Raw genomic sequence first — 19,040 nt, forward strand, 5'->3', positions numbered from 1 at the left:
GGCGAAAATTAATGGGGGGGGGGCAAAATTAATGGGGGGGGGCAAAATTAATGGGGGGGGTCACAATGGGGGGGGTCTCAAATTTATGGGGGGTCCTTATATTTATGGGGGGGGGCACAATTAATGGGGGTCCCCATGCGGGGGGGGGGGGGGTTGGCAAACGTCCCCCCCCCCCCCCCCCCAACACCACGGGGGGGGGGTTGGCCTCGGTCCCGGCCTGGGGGGGACACGGGGGGGGACACCCGGGGGGGGGGGGCCGGGGATTAAAGGCGCGGGGGGGCGGCCCGGGGCAGTTGCGTCCCCGCTGCCCCCGCTGCCGCCATGCCCGAGCCCACCAAGGCCGGTAAGGGGGGGGGCAAAAGGGGGGGGTGGGGGGGGCAACTGCCCCGGGGGGGGGGCAGAAAGTTGGGGGGACTGCCCCGGGGGGGGCAAAAGGGGGGGGGGGCAACTGAACCCTGGGGGGGGGCAGAAAGGGGGGGTGTTGCCCCCGGGGGGGGGGGGGGGGGGGTGCACAAGGGGGGGCATTTTGGAGGGGTGTTGCCCCCCCCCCGGGGGAGGAATTGCCCCATGGGGGGTTAATTGCCCCGGGGGGGGATAATTGCCCCGGGGGGGGGAATAATTGCCCCGGGGGGGATAATTGCCCCGGGGGGGGAATAATTGCCCCGGGGGGGGATAATTGCCCCGGGGGGGAATAATTGCCCCGGGGGGGATAATTGCCCCGGGGGGGCCCCCCAGGACTCCATGCCCTGTGCCAGGGGACGTTTGGGGACATTTGCCCCCCCCCCCCCCCGCCCAATTTCACGAGGGGAGGCGCTGCCCCCCCCCCCCCGGGGGGTCACGTGTCCCGCCCCCCCCCCCCCCCGTGTCCCCCCCCCCGGTGACCTGAGCCCGGCGACAGCTGAGCCCGGGGGGGCCGAGCCAAAAGGGGAGGGGGGGGCACGGGGGGCACCGCCCGCCGCCCCCCCCGGTATGTGGGGGGGGGAAGGGGGGTAAATAACTGGGGGGGGTTATCCTGGGGGGTAATTACATTGGGGGGGGGCAATTGGGGGGGTAATGAAATTGGGGGGTAATTAAATTGGGGGTAATTATATTTGGGGGGGGTAATTAAATGGGGGGGGATTACATTGGGGGGTAATTAAATTGGGGGGGAATTATATTTGGGAGGTAGTTAAATTGGGGGTAATTAAATTGGGGGGTAATTATATTGGGGGGTAATTAAATGGGGGGAATTACATTGGGGGGTAATTAAATTGGGGGGGTAATTAAATTGGGGGGGTAATTATATTGGGGGGTAATTAAATGGGGGGAATTACATTGGAGGGTAATTAAATTGGGGGTAATTAAATTGGGGGTAATTATATTGGGGGGTAATTAAATGGGGGGAATTACATTGGGGGTAATTAAATTGGGGGGTGATTATATTTGGGGGGTAATTAAATGGGGGGGATTACATTGGGGGGTAATTAAACGGGGGGGTAATTATATTGGGGGGGTAATTAAATTGGGGGGGTAATTAAATTGGGGGGGGGATTATATTGCGGGGGCGGGAATTGCATGGGGGGGGTAATTATTCCGGGGGGTAATTGCCCTGTGGGGGGGGGGGTAATTACACTTGGGGGGGGGTAATTGCCCCCGGGGGGGGTGGTTGCCCCGGGGGGGGGCATTTCTCGCTCACCCCCCCCCCCCAAAGCCCCCAAGAAGGAGGCGAAGAAGCCGCAGGAGGAGCCCAAAGCCGCCCCCCCGAGGGGGAAACCGGGGCGAAAACGGCCGAAAACGGGCAAAAAGCCGAGGAGAAGGAGGGGGGGCGCCCCCAAAGGTGCTGGGGGGGGGCGGGCGGGGGGGGGGGGGGGGGGGGTCCCCGTTTTCTAACCCCCCTCCCCAAAATCTCTTTGCAGAGGCCAAGGATGACTCCCTGGTAGGTGCCCCCCCTCCTTTTGCCCCCCCCCCCCATTTTACCCCCCTTTTTGCCCCCCCTTTCTGACCTCCCCCTTTCTGCCCCCCCATTTCTGACCCCCCCCTTTTACCCCCCTTTTGCCCCCCCTTTTACCCCTCAATTTCTGACCCCCCCCCTTTGCCCCCCTTTTTTTTGCTCCCCCTTTCTGGCCCCCCCCCCCCCTTCTGACCCCCCCTTTCTGCCCCCCTTTCTGCCCCCCCTTTGCCCCCCCTTTCTGACCCCCCTTTCTGACCCCCCATTTCTGCCCCCCCCCATTTCTGACCCCCCTTTTACCCCCCTTTGCCCCTACCCCCTCATTTCTGACCCCCCCTTTGCCCCCTTTTCCCCCCTGACCCCCCTTTGCCCCCCTTCTGACCCCCCCATTTCTGACCCCCCTGACCCCCCTTTTATCCCCCCCTTTTGCTGACCCCCCATTTCTGACCCCCCATTTCTGACCCCCCTTTGCCCCCCTTTCTGACCCCCCCTAACCCCCTTTTCTGACCCCCCCCCATTTCTGACCCCCCCCCCTCTGACCCCCTTTTTGTCCCCCCATTTCTGACCCCCCTTTGCCCCCCTCTGACCCCCCCCCATTTCTGACCCCCTTTCTGCCCCCCCATTTCTGCCCCCCTTTCTGACCCCCTTTCTGCCCCCCTTTCTGCCCCCTTTCTGCCCCCTTTCTGACCCCCCCATTTCTGACCCCTTTCTGACCCCCCTTTCTGACCCGCCCCTTTCTGACCCCCCCTTTTGCCCCCCTTTCTGACCCCCCCCTTTCTGACCCCCCATTTCTGACCCCCCTTTCTGCCCCCCGTGCCCCCCCCCAGACGACATCCACCCCCCGAGACCCCCGACCCCGACGGGCTCTTCCTCAGCAAACCCCAGAGCGTGCTGGTGGAGAGCGGTGAGGGGGGGGCTGTGGGGCGGGGGGGCGTTATGGGGCCGGGGGGTCCTTTATGGGGCCGGGGGGGGCGTTATGGGGCCGGGGGGGCGTTATGGGGCCGGGGGGGGGGGCGTTATGGGGCCGGGGGGGGGTCCTTATGGGGTCGGGGGGGCGTTATGGGGCCGGGGGTCCTTATAGGGATGGGGGTCCTTATGGGGCCGGGGGAGGGTATGGGGCCGGGGGGGCCTTATGGGACCGGAGGGTCCTTATGGGGCCGGGGGGGGCGTTATGGGGCCGGGGGGGTCCTTATGGGGCCAGGGGGGCGTTATGGGGCCGGGGGGGGCGTTATGGGGCCGGGGGGGGCGTTATGGGGCCGGGGGGTCCCTATGGGGTCGGGGGGGGCGTTATGGGGCCGGGGGTTCCCTATGGGGCTGAGGGGGGGGTCCCTATAGGCTGGAGGTTCCTTATAGGGTTGCGGGGGTTTTATGGGGTTGCGGGGGTTTTATGGGGTTTTATGGGGCCGGGGGGTCCTTATGGGGCCGGGGGGTCCTTATGGGGCCGGGGCTGCCCCTATGGGATTGGGGCTGTCCCTGTGGGCCTGGTGGGGGTCCCTATGGGGCTGAGGGGGTCCCTATAGGGCTGGAGGTTCCTTATGGGGTTGTGGGGGTTTTATGGGGTTTTATGGGGCCGGGGCTGTCCCTATGGGGCCGGGGGGTCCCTATGGGGTTGGGGCTGCCCCTATGGGGCCGGGGGTCCCTATGGGGCTGAGGGGGTCCCTATGGGGCTGGAGGTTCCTTATAGGGTTGCGGGGGTTTTATGGGGTTGCGGGCGTTTTATGGGGTTTTATGAGGCCAGGGCTGTCCCTATGGGGCCGGGGGGTCCCTATGGGGCCGGGGGGGGTCCCTATGGGGCTGGAGGTTCCTTATAGGGTTGCGGGGGTTTTATGGGGTTGCGGGGGTTTTATGGGGTTTTATGGGGCCGGGGCTGTCCCTATGGGGTTGGGGCTGCCCCTATGGGGCCGGGGGTCCCTATGGGGCCGGGGGTCCCCGTGGGGCCGTGTCCCCGTCCCCAGCGCCCTCTCCCCCAGGCGGGGACGTGGTGGCCGTGGCTCGCGTGGCGGGGGCGCAGCTGGGGGCCAAGCCCAGCGTGCGCTGGTTCAAGGGCAAGTGGCTGGAGCTGGGCGCCAAGAGCGGGGCGCGCTTCCAGTTCACGGAGAGCCTGGACAAGGAGAGCAAGGTGGGGGGCACTGGGAGCACTGGGAGGGGCTGGGGGGGCACTGGGAGCACTGGGAGGGGACTGGGAGGGGCTGGGGGGGGACTGGGAGGGGACTGGGAGGGGACTGGGGGGGGACTGGGAGCACTGGGAGGGCACTGGGGGGGCACTGGGAGCACTGGGAGGGGCTGGGGGGCACTGGGAGGGGACTGGGAGGGAGTGGGGGGGACTGGGGGGGCATTGGGGAGACACAGGGAGGGGGTGATGGGGGCTGGGAGGGGCTGGAAGGGAGTGAGGGGGCACTGGGAGGGGACTGGGAGCACTGGGAGGGGCTGGGAGGGGACTGGGAGCACTGGGAGGGCACTGGGGGGGCACTGGGAGCACTGGGAGGGGCTGGGGAGGGGACTGGGAGGGGCTGGGGGGGACTGGGAGGGGACTGGGAGCACTGGGAGGGGCTGGGGGGGACTGGGAGGGGCTGGGAGGGGGCTGGGAGGGGCTGGGGGGAGACTGGGAGGGGCTGGGAGGGGACTGGGAGCACTGGGAGGGGGCTGGGAGGGGACTGGGAGGGGACTGGGAGGGGACTGGGAGCACTGGGAGGGGCTGGGGGGACTGGGAGGGGCTGGGAGGGGGCTGGGAGGGGACTGGGAGGGGCTGGGAGGGGCTGGGGAGGGACTGGGAGGGGACTGGGAGGGGACTGGGAGCACTGGGAGGGCACTGGGGGGGCACTGGGAGCACTGGGAGGGGCTGGGGGCAGACTGGGAGGGGCTGGGAGGGGACTGGGAGCACTGGGAGGGGTTAGGGGGGGACTGGGAGGGGACTGGGGGGAGACTGGGAGGGGCTGGGGAGGGGACTGGGAGCACTGGGAGGGGCTGGGGGGACTGGGAGGGGCTGGGAGGGGCTGGAGGGGATTGGGAGAGGGTGGGGAGGGGTGGGGAGGGGGTGGGAGGGGGTGGAGGGGGCGGAGGGGGCGCTGGAAGGGACTGGGAGCACTGGGAGGGCATTGGGGGGGCACTGGGCGGGACTGGGAGGGGACTGGGGGGGCACTGGGAGGGACTGGAAGGGGACTGGGGGGCACTGGGGGGGCACTGGGAGGGACTGGAAGGGAACTGGGAGGGAGTGGAGAGGAACTGGGAGCGGTCTGGGAGGGACTGGGCGGGGGGGGTAACTGGGAGGCACTGGGAGGCACTGGGAGGCACTGGGAGGCAGGGGCTGTGTCCTGGTTGTGTGTCCCCAATCCCGCCCCCCCGTGCCCCCCCAGGTGTACACCTTCGAGCTGCGCATCAACAAGGTGGCGGTGGGGGACCGGGGCGATTACCGCTGCGAGGTGGCGGCCAAGGACAAGAAGGACAGCTGCTGCTTCAACATCGACGTCGAGGGTGCTCAGGGACCCCCCCAGCACCCATGGGTGCCCCCCGAACACATGGGAACACCCCCGAACCCATGGGTGTCACCAGAGCCCCCCCGAACCCATGGGTGCCCCCAGAGTCCCCCAAACCCATGGCTGTCCCCAGTCCCTCCCAGCACCCATGGGTGCCCCCGGAGCCCCCCAAACCCATTGGTGTCCCCAGAGCCCCCCCAGCACCCATGGGTGCCCCCCGAACACATGGGAGCCCCCCGAACCCATGGGTGTTCCCTGAACCTCCCAGCACCCATGGGTGCCCCCAGAGCCTCCCCCGAACACACGGGTGGCCCTAGAGACCCTCAAAACCTATGGGTGTCCCCAAGACCCGCCAGCACCCATGGGTGCCCCCCGAACCCATGGGAACACCCCCGAACCCATGGGTGTCACCAGAGCCCCCCGAACCCATGGGTGCCCCCAGAGTCCCCCAAACCCCATGGCTGTCCCCAGTCCCTCCCAGCACCCATGGGTGCCCCCAGAGCCCCCAAACCCATTGGTGTCCCCAGAGCCCCCCAGCACCCATGGGTGCCCCCCGAACACATGGGAGCCCCCCGAACCCATGGGTGTTCCCTGAACCTCCCAGCACCCATGGGTGCCCCCAGAGCCTCCCCGAACACACGGGTGGCCCTAGAGACCCTCAAAACCTATGGGTGTCCCCAAGACCCGCCAGCACCCATGGGTGCCCCCCGAACCCATGGGAACACCCCCGAACCCATGGGTGTCACCAGAGCCCCCCCGAACCCATGGGTGCCCCCAGAGTCCCCCAAACCCCATGGCTGTCCCCAGTCCCTCCTAGCACCCATGGGTGCCCCCAGAGCCTCCCCAAACCCATGGGTGTCCCCAGAGCCCCCCCAGCACCCATGGGTGCTCCCCAAGCCCATGGGAACACCCCCGAACGCATGGGTGTCACCAGAGCCCCCCTGAACCCATGGGAGCCCCCCAAACCCATGGGCGTTCCCTGAACCTCCCAGCACCCATGGGTGTCCCCAACCCCTCCCAGCACCCATGGGTGCCCCCAGAGCCCCCTGAACACATGGGAGCCCCCTAACCCATGGGTGTCACCAGAGCCCCCCAAAACCCATGGGTGTTCCCATGAACCTCCCAGCACCCATGGGTGCCCCCAGAGCCCCCCGAACACATGGGTGGCCCCAGAGACCCCCCCCAAAACCTATGGGTGGCCCCAGTCCCTCTCAGCACCCATGGGTGCCCCCAGACACCCCACCCCCTCAAACCCATGGGTGCTCTGAGCCCCCCCTCCCAGCACCCATGGGTGCCCCCAGAGCCCCCTGAACACATGGGAGCCCCCCAAACCCATTGGTGTCCCCAGAGCCCCCCCGCACCCATGGGTGCCCCCAGAGACCCCCCCCCAAACCCATTGGTGTCCCCAGAACCCCCCCGCACCCATGGGTGCCCCCCCCGGGGACATTGGGGGCGATGTGGGGGTGCTGACAGCCCCGCTCCCCCCCCCAGCGTCCCGCACCGCCGACAACGGCAACGTGCTGCAGGCCTTCAAGAGGACGTGAGTGGGACCCCCCCCCGGACCCCCCCCCCCCAAATAATGGGGATCCCCCCCCCAGTGACCCCCCCCCCCCCCCCAGAGACTGGGATCGCCCCCAAATCCTCCTACCCCCGTAAACTGGGGACCCCCCCACCCCAAAACCGCTCCCTGAGATTGGGACCCCCCCCCCCCCGCCACTGTCCCCCCCCCATATATTGGGGACCCCCCCTTCCCCAGACTACCCCCCCCCCCGTATTTGGGACCCCCCCAGAAAAATTGGGGACCCTCCCCTGTCTATTGGGGCCCCCCCCAATATGTTTTGGGGGACCCCCCCTTATATTGGTGACCCCCCGATGACTTGGGGACCCCCCATGTATTGGGGACCCCCCCCCATGTATTGGGGACCCCCTCCCCTCCCCCTCCATGAACTGGGGACTCCCCCAATACATTGGGGACACCCCCCCCCATGATTTGGGACCCCCCCCCAAAAAAAATTGGGGACCCTCCCCCTGTCTATTGGGGACCCCTCCCATGATTTGGGGACCCCCCCCCCCCCATATTTCCCCCTGCAGTGTATTGGGATCCCCCCCCAATGACTTGGGGACCCCCCCCCCCGTGTATTGGGGACCCCCCATGAATTGAGGACCCCTCCCATGAATTGGGGAACCCCCCGGGTATTGGGGACCCCCCCCCATATTGGGGACCCCCCCACACCTATTGGGGACCCCTCCCATGAATGGGGACCCTCCTCCTGTCTATTGGGGTTCCCCCCCATATTGCCCCCCCCCCCCCGTGAATTTGGGGACCCCTCCCCCATATTGGGGACCCCCCCCCCATGAATTGGGGACCCCCCCATGAATTGGGGACCCCCCCCCCCAATCTCCCCGCAGGGGCGATGCCAAGGACGACATGGCCGGGGAGCTGGACTTCAGCGGGCTGCTGAAGAAGAGGTGGGGGGGGCGTGCAAGGGGCGTGCAAGGGGCGTGCAAGGGGGGGGCTGCTTGTGCAAGGGGTGTGTAAAGGTGTTAGGGGTGTGCAAGGAAGGTCAGTTGTGCAAGGGGTGTGTAAAGGTGCTGGGGGTGTGCAAGAAGACACTTGTGCAAGGACATTCGAGGTGTGCAAGGGGTGTGGGTGTGCAAGAAGGCTCACTTGTGCAAGGGGTGTGTAAGGCATTTGCGGTATGCAAGAAGACACTTGTGCAAGGACGTTTGAGGCGTGCAAGGTGACTCACCCGAGGAGTGTGTAGAGGTGTAGGTGTGCAAGAAGACACGTGCAAGGACATCTAGGGTGCGCAGGGCAAATCACTTCCACAAGGGGTGTGTAAAGGCATTGGGGGTGTGCAAGAAGATGCTTGTGCAAGGAGTGTTTAAAGGCGTTGGGGGGTGTGCAAAAAGACACTTGTGCAAGGGGTGTGTAAATGTGTTAGGGGTGTGCAAAAAGACACTTGTGCAAGGCCATTTGAGGTGTGCAAGGCAAATCGTTTCCACAAGGGGTGTGTAAAGGCATTGGGGGTGTGCAAGACACTTGTGCAAGGGGTGTGTGAAGGTCTTGGGGGTGTGAAAGAAGATGCTTGTGCAAGGGGTATGTAAAGGCATTGGGGGTGTGCAAGGCAAGATGCTTGTGCAAGGGGTGTGTGAAGGTGTTGGGGGTGTGCAAGAAGACGCTTGTGCAAGGGGTGTGTAAATGTGTTGGGGTGTGCAAGGCAAGACGCTTGTGCAAGGGGTGTTCAAAGGCGTTGGGGGAGTGCAAGAAGACACTTGTGCAAGGGGTGTGTAAATGTGTTGGGGGTGTGCAAGAAGACCTTGTGCAAGGCCATTTGAGGTGTGCAAGGCAAATCACTTCCACAAGGGGTGTGTGAAGGTGTGTGTGGGGGTTTGTGCAAGAAGCCGCTTGTGCAAGGGGTGTGTAAATGTGTTGGGGGTGTGCAAGAAGACCCTTGTGCAAGGCCATTTGAGGTGTGCAAGGCAAATCGCTTCCACAAGGAGTGTGTGAAGGTCTTGGGGGAGTGCAAGAAGACGCTTGTGTAAGGGGTGTGTAAAGGCGTTGGGGGTATGCAAGACACTTGTGCAAGGGGTGTGAGAAAGTGTTGGGGGTGTGCAAAAAGACGCTTGTGCAAGGGGTGTTCAAAGGTGTTGGGGGAGTGCAAGAAGACACTTGTGCAAGGGGGTGTGTGAAGGTCTTGGGGTGTGCAAGGTGCTTGTGCAAGGGGTGTGTGAAGGCATTGTGGGTGTGCAAGACACTTGTGCAAGGGGTGTGTAAAGGCGTTGGGGGTGTGCAAGACACTTGTGCAAGGGGTGTGTAAATGTGTTGGGGGTGTGCAAGAAGACCCTTGTGCAAGGCCATTTGAGGTGTGCAAGGCAAATCGCTTCCATGAGGGGCTGTAGAGGTGCTGGGGGCGTGCAAGGCGGCTCGTGCAAGTGCTGGTGCAAGGCCGCGCGTGCAAGGCCTTTCGCACGAGGGCGGCGGCGGGGGTGCGCTCGAGGTTTTCGGGGGTCGAGAGGGCGTCGGCGGGGCGGGGGCTGCTGGGGGCGGCCCCTCCTTGGGGTCGTCGCGTGGTGGTGGTGGGGGGGGGGGCTGTGACACGGGGCGGTCGCGCACCTTTTCACGGCGTGGCACGCGCGCGTGCCAGGGAGGTGCAGGTGGAGGAGCGGCGGCGCAGGAAGGAGGAGGAGGACCCGTTCCCGCCCGAGATCTGGGAGCTGCTGAAGGGCGTGACGAAGAAGAGCGAGTACGAGCGCATCGCCTTCCAGTACGGCATCACCGACCTGCGCGGCATGCTCAAGCGCCTCAAGAAGATCAAGGTGGAGCCCAAGAAGAGCGAAGGTGGGGCAAGGGGGGGGGGGGCACGGGGGGTGGGGGGAAAGGGGGGGTTGGGGGATTTGGGGGGAATTGGGGGAATTGGGGGAAATGGGGATATGGGAGGAATCGGGACCTTTGGGGACCCTTGGGGGTCTTTGGGGACCCTTGGGGTCTTTGGGGACCCTTTGGGGACCTTTGGGGGTCTTTGGGGGCCTTTGGGGACCCTTTGGGGACCTTTGGGGACCCTTGGGGGTCTTTGGGGACCCTTGGGGGGTCTTTGAGGGTCTTTGGGGACCCTTGGGGACCCTTGGGGACCTTTGGGGACATTTGCGGGTCTTTGGGGACCCTTGAGGACCCTTGGGGGTCTTTGGGGACCCTTGGGGGGTCTTTGAGGGTCTTTGGGGGTCTTTGGGGACCTTTGGGGGTCTTTGGGGGTCTTTGGAGGTCTTTGGGGACCCTTGGGGGTCCTTGGGGGACCCTTGGGGACCTTTGGGGGTCTTTGGGGACCCTTGGGGACCTTTGGGGACCCTTGGGGGTCTTTGGGGACCTTTGGGGGTCTTTGGGGACCTTTGGGGGTCTTTGAGGGTCTTTGGGGACCTTTGGGGACCCTTGGGGGTCTTTGAGGGTCTTTGGGGACCTTTGGGGACCCTTGGGGGTCCTTGGGGACCTTTGGGGGCCTTTGGGGGTCTTTGGGGACCTTTGGGGACCCTTGGGGACCCTTGGGGACCTTTGGGGGCCTTTGGGGGTCTTTGAGGATCTTTGGGGACCTTTGGGGACCTTTGGGGGTCTTTGGGGACCTTTGGGGACCTTTGGGGGTCTTTGGGGGTCTTTGGGGGTCTTTGGGGATTTCGGGGACATTTGAGGACCTTTGGGGGTCTTTGGGGGTCTTTGGGGGTCTTTGGGGGTCTTTGGGGACCTTTGGGGGTCTTTGGGGACCTTTGGGGACCTTTGGGGGTCTTTGGGGATTTCGGGGACATTTGGGGACCTTTGGGGGTCTTTGGGGGTCTTTGGGGACCTTTGGGGGTCTTTGGGGACCCTTGGGGACCTTTGGGGGTCTTTGAGGGTCTTTGGGGACCTTTGGGGATTTCGGGGACATTTGGGGACTTTTGGGGTCTTTGGGGGTCTTTGGGGGGTCTTTGGGGGTCTTTGGGGACCTTTGGGGGTCTTTGGGGACCTTTGGGGACCTTTGGGGGTCTTTGGGGATCTTTGGGGACCTTTGGGGACCTTTGGGGGTCTTTGGGGACCTTTGGGGATTTCGGGGACATTTGGGGACTTTTGGGGTCTTTGGGGGTCTTTGGGGGGTCTTTGGGGGTCTTTGGGGACCTTTGGGGGTCTTTGGGGACCTTTGGGGACCTTTGGGGGTCTTTGGGGACCTTTGGGGACCTTTGGGGACCTTTGGGGGTCTTTGGGGACCTTTGGGGACCCTTGGGGACATTTGGGGACTTTTGGGGTCTTTGGGGGTCTTTGGGGGTCTTTGGGGACCTTTGGGGACCTTTGGGGGTCCTTGGGGACCCTTGGGGACCCTTGGGGGTCTTTGGGGGTCTTTGGGGACCCTTGGGGACCTTGGGGACCCTTGGGGGTCTTTGGGGGTCTTTGGGGACCCTTGGGGACCCTTGGGGGTCTTTGGGGGGTCTTTGGGGACCTTTGGGTGTCTTTGGGGACCCTTGGGGACCCTTGGGGACCTTTGGGGACCTTTGGGGACCCTTGGGGGTCTCTGGGGACCTTTGGGGATTTCAGGGACCTTTGGGGACCTTTGGGGGTCTCTGGGGACGCCGTGCCCCCCCCCCGGAGCCGTGTGTGACCCCCCGCCCCGTGCCCCCCCCCCCCCCCCCAGCGTTCGTCCGCAAGCTGGACCCCGCGTACCAGGTGGACAAGGGCAACAAGATCAAGCTGGCCGTGGAGCTGAGCCACCCCGACCTGCCCCTCAAGTGGTACAAGAACGGGCAGCTCATCAAGCCCAGCACCAAGTGAGGGGCGCGGGGGGGCGGGGGGGCTGGGGGTGGCGGGGGGGGTGGGGGGGGGACACGGGGGGATGGGGGGATATGGGGGGGCAAGGGGGGATATGGGGGGATGGGGGGAGTTGGGATATGGGGGGATGTGGGGACATTGGGGGTGTGGGGACATTGGGGAAATTGGGACATGGGGAGGGCACGGGGGGGCATGGGGGGGCACGGGGGGGCACGGGGGGATGTGGGGGGCACAGGGGGGTGGGGGGGCAGAGGGGGATGGGGGGATATGGGGGGAATTGGGATATGGGGGGACATGGGGACATTGGGGGACATGGGATATGGGGACATGGGGGGACAGGGGGGACATGGGGGGGACAGGGGGGCACACGGGGGCACGGGGGGATGGGGGGGGCAGGGGGGTTGGGGGGATATGGGGGGATATGGGGGGAATTGGGATATGGGGGGACATGGGGACATTGGGGGATGTGGGATATGGGGACATGGGGGACGGGGGGGATGGGGGGCACAGGGGGGCACGGGGGGGCAGGGGGGATGGGGGGATATGGGGGGGCAAGGGGGGATATGGGGGGAATTGGGGGGAATTGGGATATGGGGGGATGTGGGGACGTGGGGGTGTGGGGACACTGGGGGACAGGGGGACACGGGGGACACGGAGGGACACAGGGGGCCATGGGGACACGGGGGGCACAGCCCCCCCCCCGGGTCCCCCCCGCGCCGTGTCCCTGACGTCGGGCCCCGCGGCTCCTCTGTGCCTCCCTGCCTGGTGCTGGCCTCGTGTCACCGTGTCCCCCGTGTCCTCGTGTCCCCCCGTGCCCCCGTGTCCCCCCGTGTCCCCCCATGACCCCCCGTGTCCCCCCCATGCCCCCCCGTGTCCCCCCATGACCCCCACGTCCCCCCGCGTCCCCCTCCACCCTTGTCCCCCCCCCCATGTCCCATCCCGTCCCCGTGTCCCCGCATCCCCCCATGTCCCCATATCCCCCCGTGTCCCCCTCCACCCTCGCGTCTCCCCCACCCCCCGCGTCCCTCTGTGTCCCCCCCCGTCCCCCCCATGTCCCCGTGGACCCCCCCCCCCTGTCCCCCCCCCCCCAGGTACGTGTTTGAGAACGTGGGCCTGAAGCGCATCCTCACCATCCACAAGTGCTCCCTGGCCGACGACGCCGCCTACGAGTGCCGGGTGAACGACGAGAAGTGCTTCACCGAGCTCTTCGTCAAGGGTGGGGGTCCGGGGGGGTCCTGGGGGCTGGGGGGGTCCTGGGGGGTCTGGGGGGTCCTGGGGGGTCTGAAGGGGTCCAGGGGTGGTCTGGGGTGGGTCTTGGGGGATCTGGGGGTCTGGGAGCCTTCACCGAGCTCTTCGTCAAGGGTGGGGGCCTGGGGGGTCCTGGGGTGGTCCTGGGGGGGTCGGGGGGTCTTGGGGGGTCCTGGGGAGGTCTGGGGGGTCTGGGATGGGTCCTGGGGGTGTCTGGGAGCCTTCACTGAGCTCTTCATCAAGGGTGGGGGCCTGGGGGGGGGGGTCCTGGGGGGCCTGGGGGGGTCGGGGGGTCTTGGGGGGTCTTGGGGGTCCTGGGGAGGTCTGGGGGGTCCTGGGGGGTCCTGGGGGGTCTGGGAGCCTTCACCGAGCTCTTCGTCAAGGGTGGGGGCCTTGGGGGGGTCCTGGGGGTCCTGGGGGGGCTGGGGGGTCTTGGAGGGGTCCTGGGGAGGTCTGGGGGGTCTGGGATGGGTCCTGGGGGTGTCTGGGAGCCTTCACTGAGCTCTTCATCAAGGGTGGGGGCCTGGGGGGGGGGTCCTGGGGGGCCTGGGGGGGTCGGGGGGTCTTGGGGGGTCTTGGGGGGTCCTGGGGAGGTCTGGGGGGTCCTGGGGGGTCCTGGGGGGTCTGGGAGCCTTCACTGAGCTCTTCGTCAAGGGTGGGGGCCTGGGGGGGGCTGGGGGGTCTTGGGGGGTCCTGGGGAGGTCTGGGGGAGTTGGGCAAGGTCCTGTGGGGGTCTGTGGGGGGCCTGGGGGGTCCTCGGGGGTCTGGGGGTCCTGGGGGATCTGGGAGGGGTCCAGGGGGTCCCAGGACCCTTCATTGAGCCTTTTGTCAAGGGTGGGTGCTGGGGGGGTGTCCGGGAGGGGTCCTGGGGGTTTTGGGGGTCCCGAGGGGGGTTTTGGGGTCCTGGGGGGTTTTGGGGGTCCTGGGGGGTTTTGGTGGTCCTGGGGGGTTTTGGGGTCCCGCGGGGGGTCCCGGGGTTGTCCCGCCCCCCTGACCCCCCCCGTCCCCGCAGAGCCGCCGGTGACCATCGCGCGGGGGCTGGACGACCAGCAGGTGCTGGTGGGCGACCGCGTGGTGCTGGAGGCCGAGGTGTCCGAGGAGGGCGCCCAGGTCATATGGTGAGGGGGGGGCACCCCAAAACAACACCCCCACCCCCCCCCACCCCGTGGCTGTGCCCAACAACCCCATAGGCACCACCCCATGCCCACGCCCACCACCCACACCCACCCCACACCCACCCCACACCCACCCCATGCCCACCCCCCTATATCTCATCGCCCCGTTCCCACCACCCCAGGCCCACCACCCCATGCCATTCCCCCCACCCCGTGCCCATCCCACCCCGTTCCCACCACCCCATTCCCATTCCCATGCCCACCACCCCACACCCACCACCCTAAATCTCATCGTCCCATGCCCACCACCCCATGCCCACCACCCCATGCCCACCCCGTGCCCACCCCCTGTACCTCATCGCCCCGTTCCCACCACCCCATGCCCCCCACCCCATTCCCATGCCCACCACCCCATGCCCACCCCGTGCCCACCCCCTGTACCTCATCGCCCCGTTCCCACCACCCCATGCCCACCACCCCATTCCCACCCCATGCCCACCCCCTATATCTCATCGCCCCGTTCCCACCACCCCGTTCCCATTCCCATGCCCACCACCCCATCCCCACCCCCCTATATCTCATCACCCCATGCCCACCACCCCATGCCCACCACCCCATTCCCATGCCCACCACCCCATGCCCACCCTCTATACCTCATCACCCCATGCCCACCACCCCATGCCCACCACCCCATGCCCACCACCCTATACCTCATCACCCCATGCCCACCACCCCATGCCCACCACCCCATTCCCACCCCATGCCCACCACCCCATTCCCCATGCCCACCACCCCACGCCCACCCCCTGTACCTCATCGCCCCCGTTCCCACCACCCCCATGCCCACCACCCCATTCCCACCCCGTGCCCAGCCCCATACCTCATCGCCCCATGCCCACCACCCCATTCCCATGCCCACCACCCCATGCCCACCCCCCCTACATCTCATCGCCCTTTCCCAACACCCCGTGCCCACCACCCCATCCCCACCCCGTGCCCACCCCCTGCACCCCATCACCCCATTCCCACCACCCCATTCCCATGCCCACCACCCCATCCCCACCCCCCTATATCTCATCACCCCATTCCCACCACCCTGTTCCCACCACCCCATGCCCACCTCCCCATGCCCACCACCCCATCCCCACCCCCTATATCTCATCGCCCCATGCCCACCACCCCATTCCCATGCCCACCACCCCATGCCCACCCCCTGCACCTCATTGCCCTGTTCCCACCACCCCATGCCCACCACCCCATGCCCACCCCATGCCCACCCGCCTACATCTCATCGCCCCATGCCCACCACCCCATTCCCACCACCCCACTCCCATGCCCACCACCCCACGCCCACCCCCCTACATCTCATCACCCCATGCCCACCACCCCATGCCCACCACCCTGCGCCCACCCCGCGCCCACCCCCTATATCTCATCGCCCCGTTCCCACCCCCCCGCCCCCCCCGCAGGATGAAGGACGGGGTGGAGCTGACGCGCGAGGAGACCTTCAAGTACCGCTTCAAGAAGGACGGGCGCAAGCACTACCTCATCATCAACGAGGCCACCAAGGAGGACACCGGGCGCTACAAGATCATGACCAACGGCGGCGAGAGCGAGGCCGAGATCAGCGTGGAAGGTGCCCGGGGTGGGGGGTCCGGGGGTCCTGGGGGGCGTCTCGGGGGTCCCAGGAGGCGTCTTGGGGGTCCCAGGGGGTGTCTTGGGGGTCCCAGGGGTGTCTTGGGGGTCCCTGGGGACATTCTTGGAGGTCCAAGGGGCATCTTGGGGGTCCCAGGGGGCATCTCAGGGGTCCCAGGGGACGTCTTGGGGGTCCCAGGGGTGTCTCAGGGGGCCCTGGGGACATCTTGGGGGTCTCCAGGGGGCATCTCGGGGGTCCCAGGGGGCATCTCAGGGGTCCCGGGGGCATCTCAGGGGTTCCAGGGGGCATCTTGGGGGTCCAGAGGTTGTGTCTTGGGGGTCCCAGAGGGTGTCTCGGGGGGCCCTGGGGACGTCTTGGGGATCCCAGGGGGTGTCTCAGGGGGCCCTGGGGACGTCTTGGGGGTCCCAGGGGGTGTCTCGGGGTCCCAGGGGTGTCTTGGGGGTCCCAGGGGTGTCTCAGGGGGTCCAGGGGGCATCTCAGGGGTCCTAGGGGGCATCTCGGGGGGCAAGAGTTTTCTTTGGAGATCTGGGGAGGTTCTCCAGGAGGTCCTCGGGGCGTCCTGGGGAGGTCCCATGGGTGCTGGGAGGGGTCCGGGAGGGTCCTGGGAGGGGTCCCATGGGTGCTGGGAGGTCCCCAGGGTGTCCTGAGGAGGTCCCATGGGTGCTTGGAGATGCCCAGGAGGTCCCCAGAAGGTTCCTAGGAAGGTCCCATGGGTGCTGGGAGGTCCCATGGGTGCTTGGAGGTCCCCAGGGTGCCCTGAGGAGGTCCCATGGGTTCTTGGAGATGCCCAGGAGGTCCTGAGGAGGTTCCTAGGGAGGTCCCATGGGTGCTGGGAGGTCCCATGGGTGCTTGGAGATGTTCATGAGGTGCCCTGAGGAGGTTCCATGGGGAGGTTCCGTGGAGATGCTGGGAGGTCCCATGAGGTTGCTGGGAGGTCCCCAGGATGCCCTGAGGAGGTCCCATGGGTCCTTGGAGATGTTCATGAGGTCCCGAGGAGGTTCCTGGGGAGGTCCCATGGGTGCTGGGAGGTCCCATGGGTGCTGGGAGGTCCCCAGGGTGCCCTGAGGAGGTCCCATGGGTCCTTGGAGATGTTCATGCGGTCCCGAGGAGGTTCCTGGGGAGGCCCCGTGGGTGCTGGGAGGTCCCATGGGCGCCCCGAGGAGATCCCACAGGTGCCGGAGGATTCTCCAGCAGACCCGGAGCCCCGAGGGAGGTGCCGGGCGGTGCTGGGGGGGTGGGGGCTTCCCTCCCCCAGACCCCCGCACCCCAGGACGCCCCCGTTGCCCCCCCGCCCCCCCCAGAGAAGCAGCTGGAGGTGCTGCAGGACATGGCGGACCTGACGGTGAAGGCGTCGGAGCAGGCGGTGTTCAAGTGCGAGGTGTCGGACGAGAAGGTGACGGGGCGCTGGTTCCGCAACGGCGTCGAGGTGCGGCCCAGCAAGCGCATCCACATCTCCCACAACGGCAGGTGGGCGACGGGACGGGGGTCCGGGGGGTCCTGGGGGGGTCTTGGGGGGTCCTGGGGGTCCTGGGGGGGGTGGAGAGCTGGGGAGATCCGTAGGGACCTGGTGGAGCTCCGTGGGGTCCGTAGGGAGCTCGCGGAGGTCCGTAGGGTCTGTAGGAACCTCGTGGAGATCCTTGGGGACCTCGTGGAGCTCCATAGGGTCTGTAGGAACCTGGTGGAGATCCGTAGGGACCTGGTGGAGCTTCATAGGGTCTGTAGGAACCTTGTGGAGATCCTTGGGGACCTCGTGGAGCTCCATGGGGTCCTTAGGAACCTCATGGAGAGCCTTGGGGACCTGGTGGAGCTCCACAGGGACCTCGTGGAGCTCCATAGGGACCTCGTGGAGATCCTTGGAGACCTCGTGGAGCTCCGTGGGGATCTCATTAGGAAGCCCCATGGAGGTCCGTAGGGACCTCGTGGAGCTCCATGGGTTCCGTAGGAACCTGGTGGAGATCCGTAGGGACCTCGTGGAGCTCCATGGGTTCCGTAGGAACCTGGTGGAGATCCGTAGGGACCTCGTGGAGCTCCATAGGGCCCTGTAGGAACCTGGTGGGGATCCGTAGGGACCTTGTGGAGCTCCATAGGGACCGTAGGAACCTGGTGGAGATCCCTGGGGACCTGGTGGAGATCCACGGGGACCTCATTAAAGCCCCATGGGGACCCCAGAGGAGGTGGCAGCCCCATGGGGATCTTGTGGAGCTCCATAGGGAACTCACTGGAACCCTACGGGGACCTAGAAGAGGTGACAGCCCCATGGGGACCTCACTGGAACCCCATGGGGACATCATGGAGCTCCACGGGGACCTTGCTGGAGCCCCCGGGGGGCTGGAGGAGGTGGCAGCCCCATGGAGACATCCAGAAGCCCCATGGGGACTTAGTGGAGCTCCATGGGGACACCGAGGAGGTGGCAGCCCCACAGGGACCTCTTCAAGCCCCATGGGGACCTTGTTGGAGCCCCATGGGGACACCAAGGAGGTGGCAGCCCCATGGGAACCTCCTGAAGCCCCATGGGGACCTCCAGAAGCTCCACGGGGACTTGGTGGAGCCCCATGGGGACCTCATTGGAGCCCCATGGGGACACCGAGGAGATGGCAGCCCCATGGGGACATCATGGAGCCCCATGGGGACGTTGTGGAGCCCCACGGGGACACCGAGGAGGTGGCAGCCCCATGGGAACCTCTTGGAAGCCTCAAGGGAACCTCCTGAAGCCCCATGGGGACCTCCTGAAGCTCCATGGGGACTTGGTGGAGCCCCATGGGGACCCCTGTTGGAGCCCCACAGGGACCTGGAGGAGGTGGCAGCCCCATGGGGACATCATGGAGCCCCATGGGGACCTCCTGAAGCCCCATGGGGACCTCCTGAAGCTCCATGGGGACTTGGTGGAGCCCCATGGGGACGTTGTGGAGCCCCACGGGGACATCACGGAGCCCCACGGGGATGTTGTGGAGCCCCATGGGGACATCATGGAGCCCCCATGGGGACGTTGTGGAGCCCCACGGGGACACCGAGGAGGTGGCAGCCCCCGGGACCCCCCCGCTGGCGCCCGCAGGTTCCACAAGCTGGTGATCGACGACGTGCGCCCCGAGGACGAGGGCGACTACACCTTCGTCCCCGACGGCTACGCCCTGTCCCTGTCCGCCAAGCTCAACTTCCTCGGTGGGGGCACCAGGGGGGACGCTGGGGACACTGGGGGGGGGGCCTTGGGGACACCGGGGGGACACACAGCACTTGGGGACACTGGGGGGACAGTTGGACCTTGGGGACATTTGGGGGACACGGCCCTTGGAGGACACTGGGGGGCCTTGGGGACACTGGGGGGGGACACAGCACC

The 19,040-nt window shown here is 66.5% G+C and overlaps 1 protein-coding gene across 1 annotated transcript in view; it reads left to right on the forward strand.

The window, feature by feature from the left end:
- Window positions 1-252: 252 nt before the first annotated feature.
- Window positions 253-19,040, forward strand: part of LOC136789380 (myosin-binding protein C, fast-type-like) — a 36,469-nt gene continuing 17,681 nt past the window's right edge. Inside the window, 14 exon segments of the mRNA XM_066989434.1 lie at window positions 253-343; window positions 1,691-1,829; window positions 2,755-2,831; window positions 3,898-4,046; window positions 5,281-5,398; window positions 6,892-6,940; window positions 7,810-7,869; window positions 9,549-9,742; window positions 11,553-11,685; window positions 12,778-12,902; window positions 13,947-14,052; window positions 15,519-15,685; window positions 17,008-17,173; window positions 18,759-18,865. Of these exon segments, the coding sequence (XP_066845535.1) occupies window positions 322-343; window positions 1,691-1,829; window positions 2,755-2,831; window positions 3,898-4,046; window positions 5,281-5,398; window positions 6,892-6,940; window positions 7,810-7,869; window positions 9,549-9,742; window positions 11,553-11,685; window positions 12,778-12,902; window positions 13,947-14,052; window positions 15,519-15,685; window positions 17,008-17,173; window positions 18,759-18,865 (1,612 nt within the window). The 5' untranslated portion in view covers window positions 253-321.

Source organism: Anser cygnoides, unplaced genomic scaffold (genome assembly GCF_040182565.1).
Source record: "Anser cygnoides isolate HZ-2024a breed goose unplaced genomic scaffold, Taihu_goose_T2T_genome scaffold_44_1, whole genome shotgun sequence".
Lineage (NCBI taxonomy): Eukaryota > Metazoa > Chordata > Aves > Anseriformes > Anatidae > Anser > Anser cygnoides.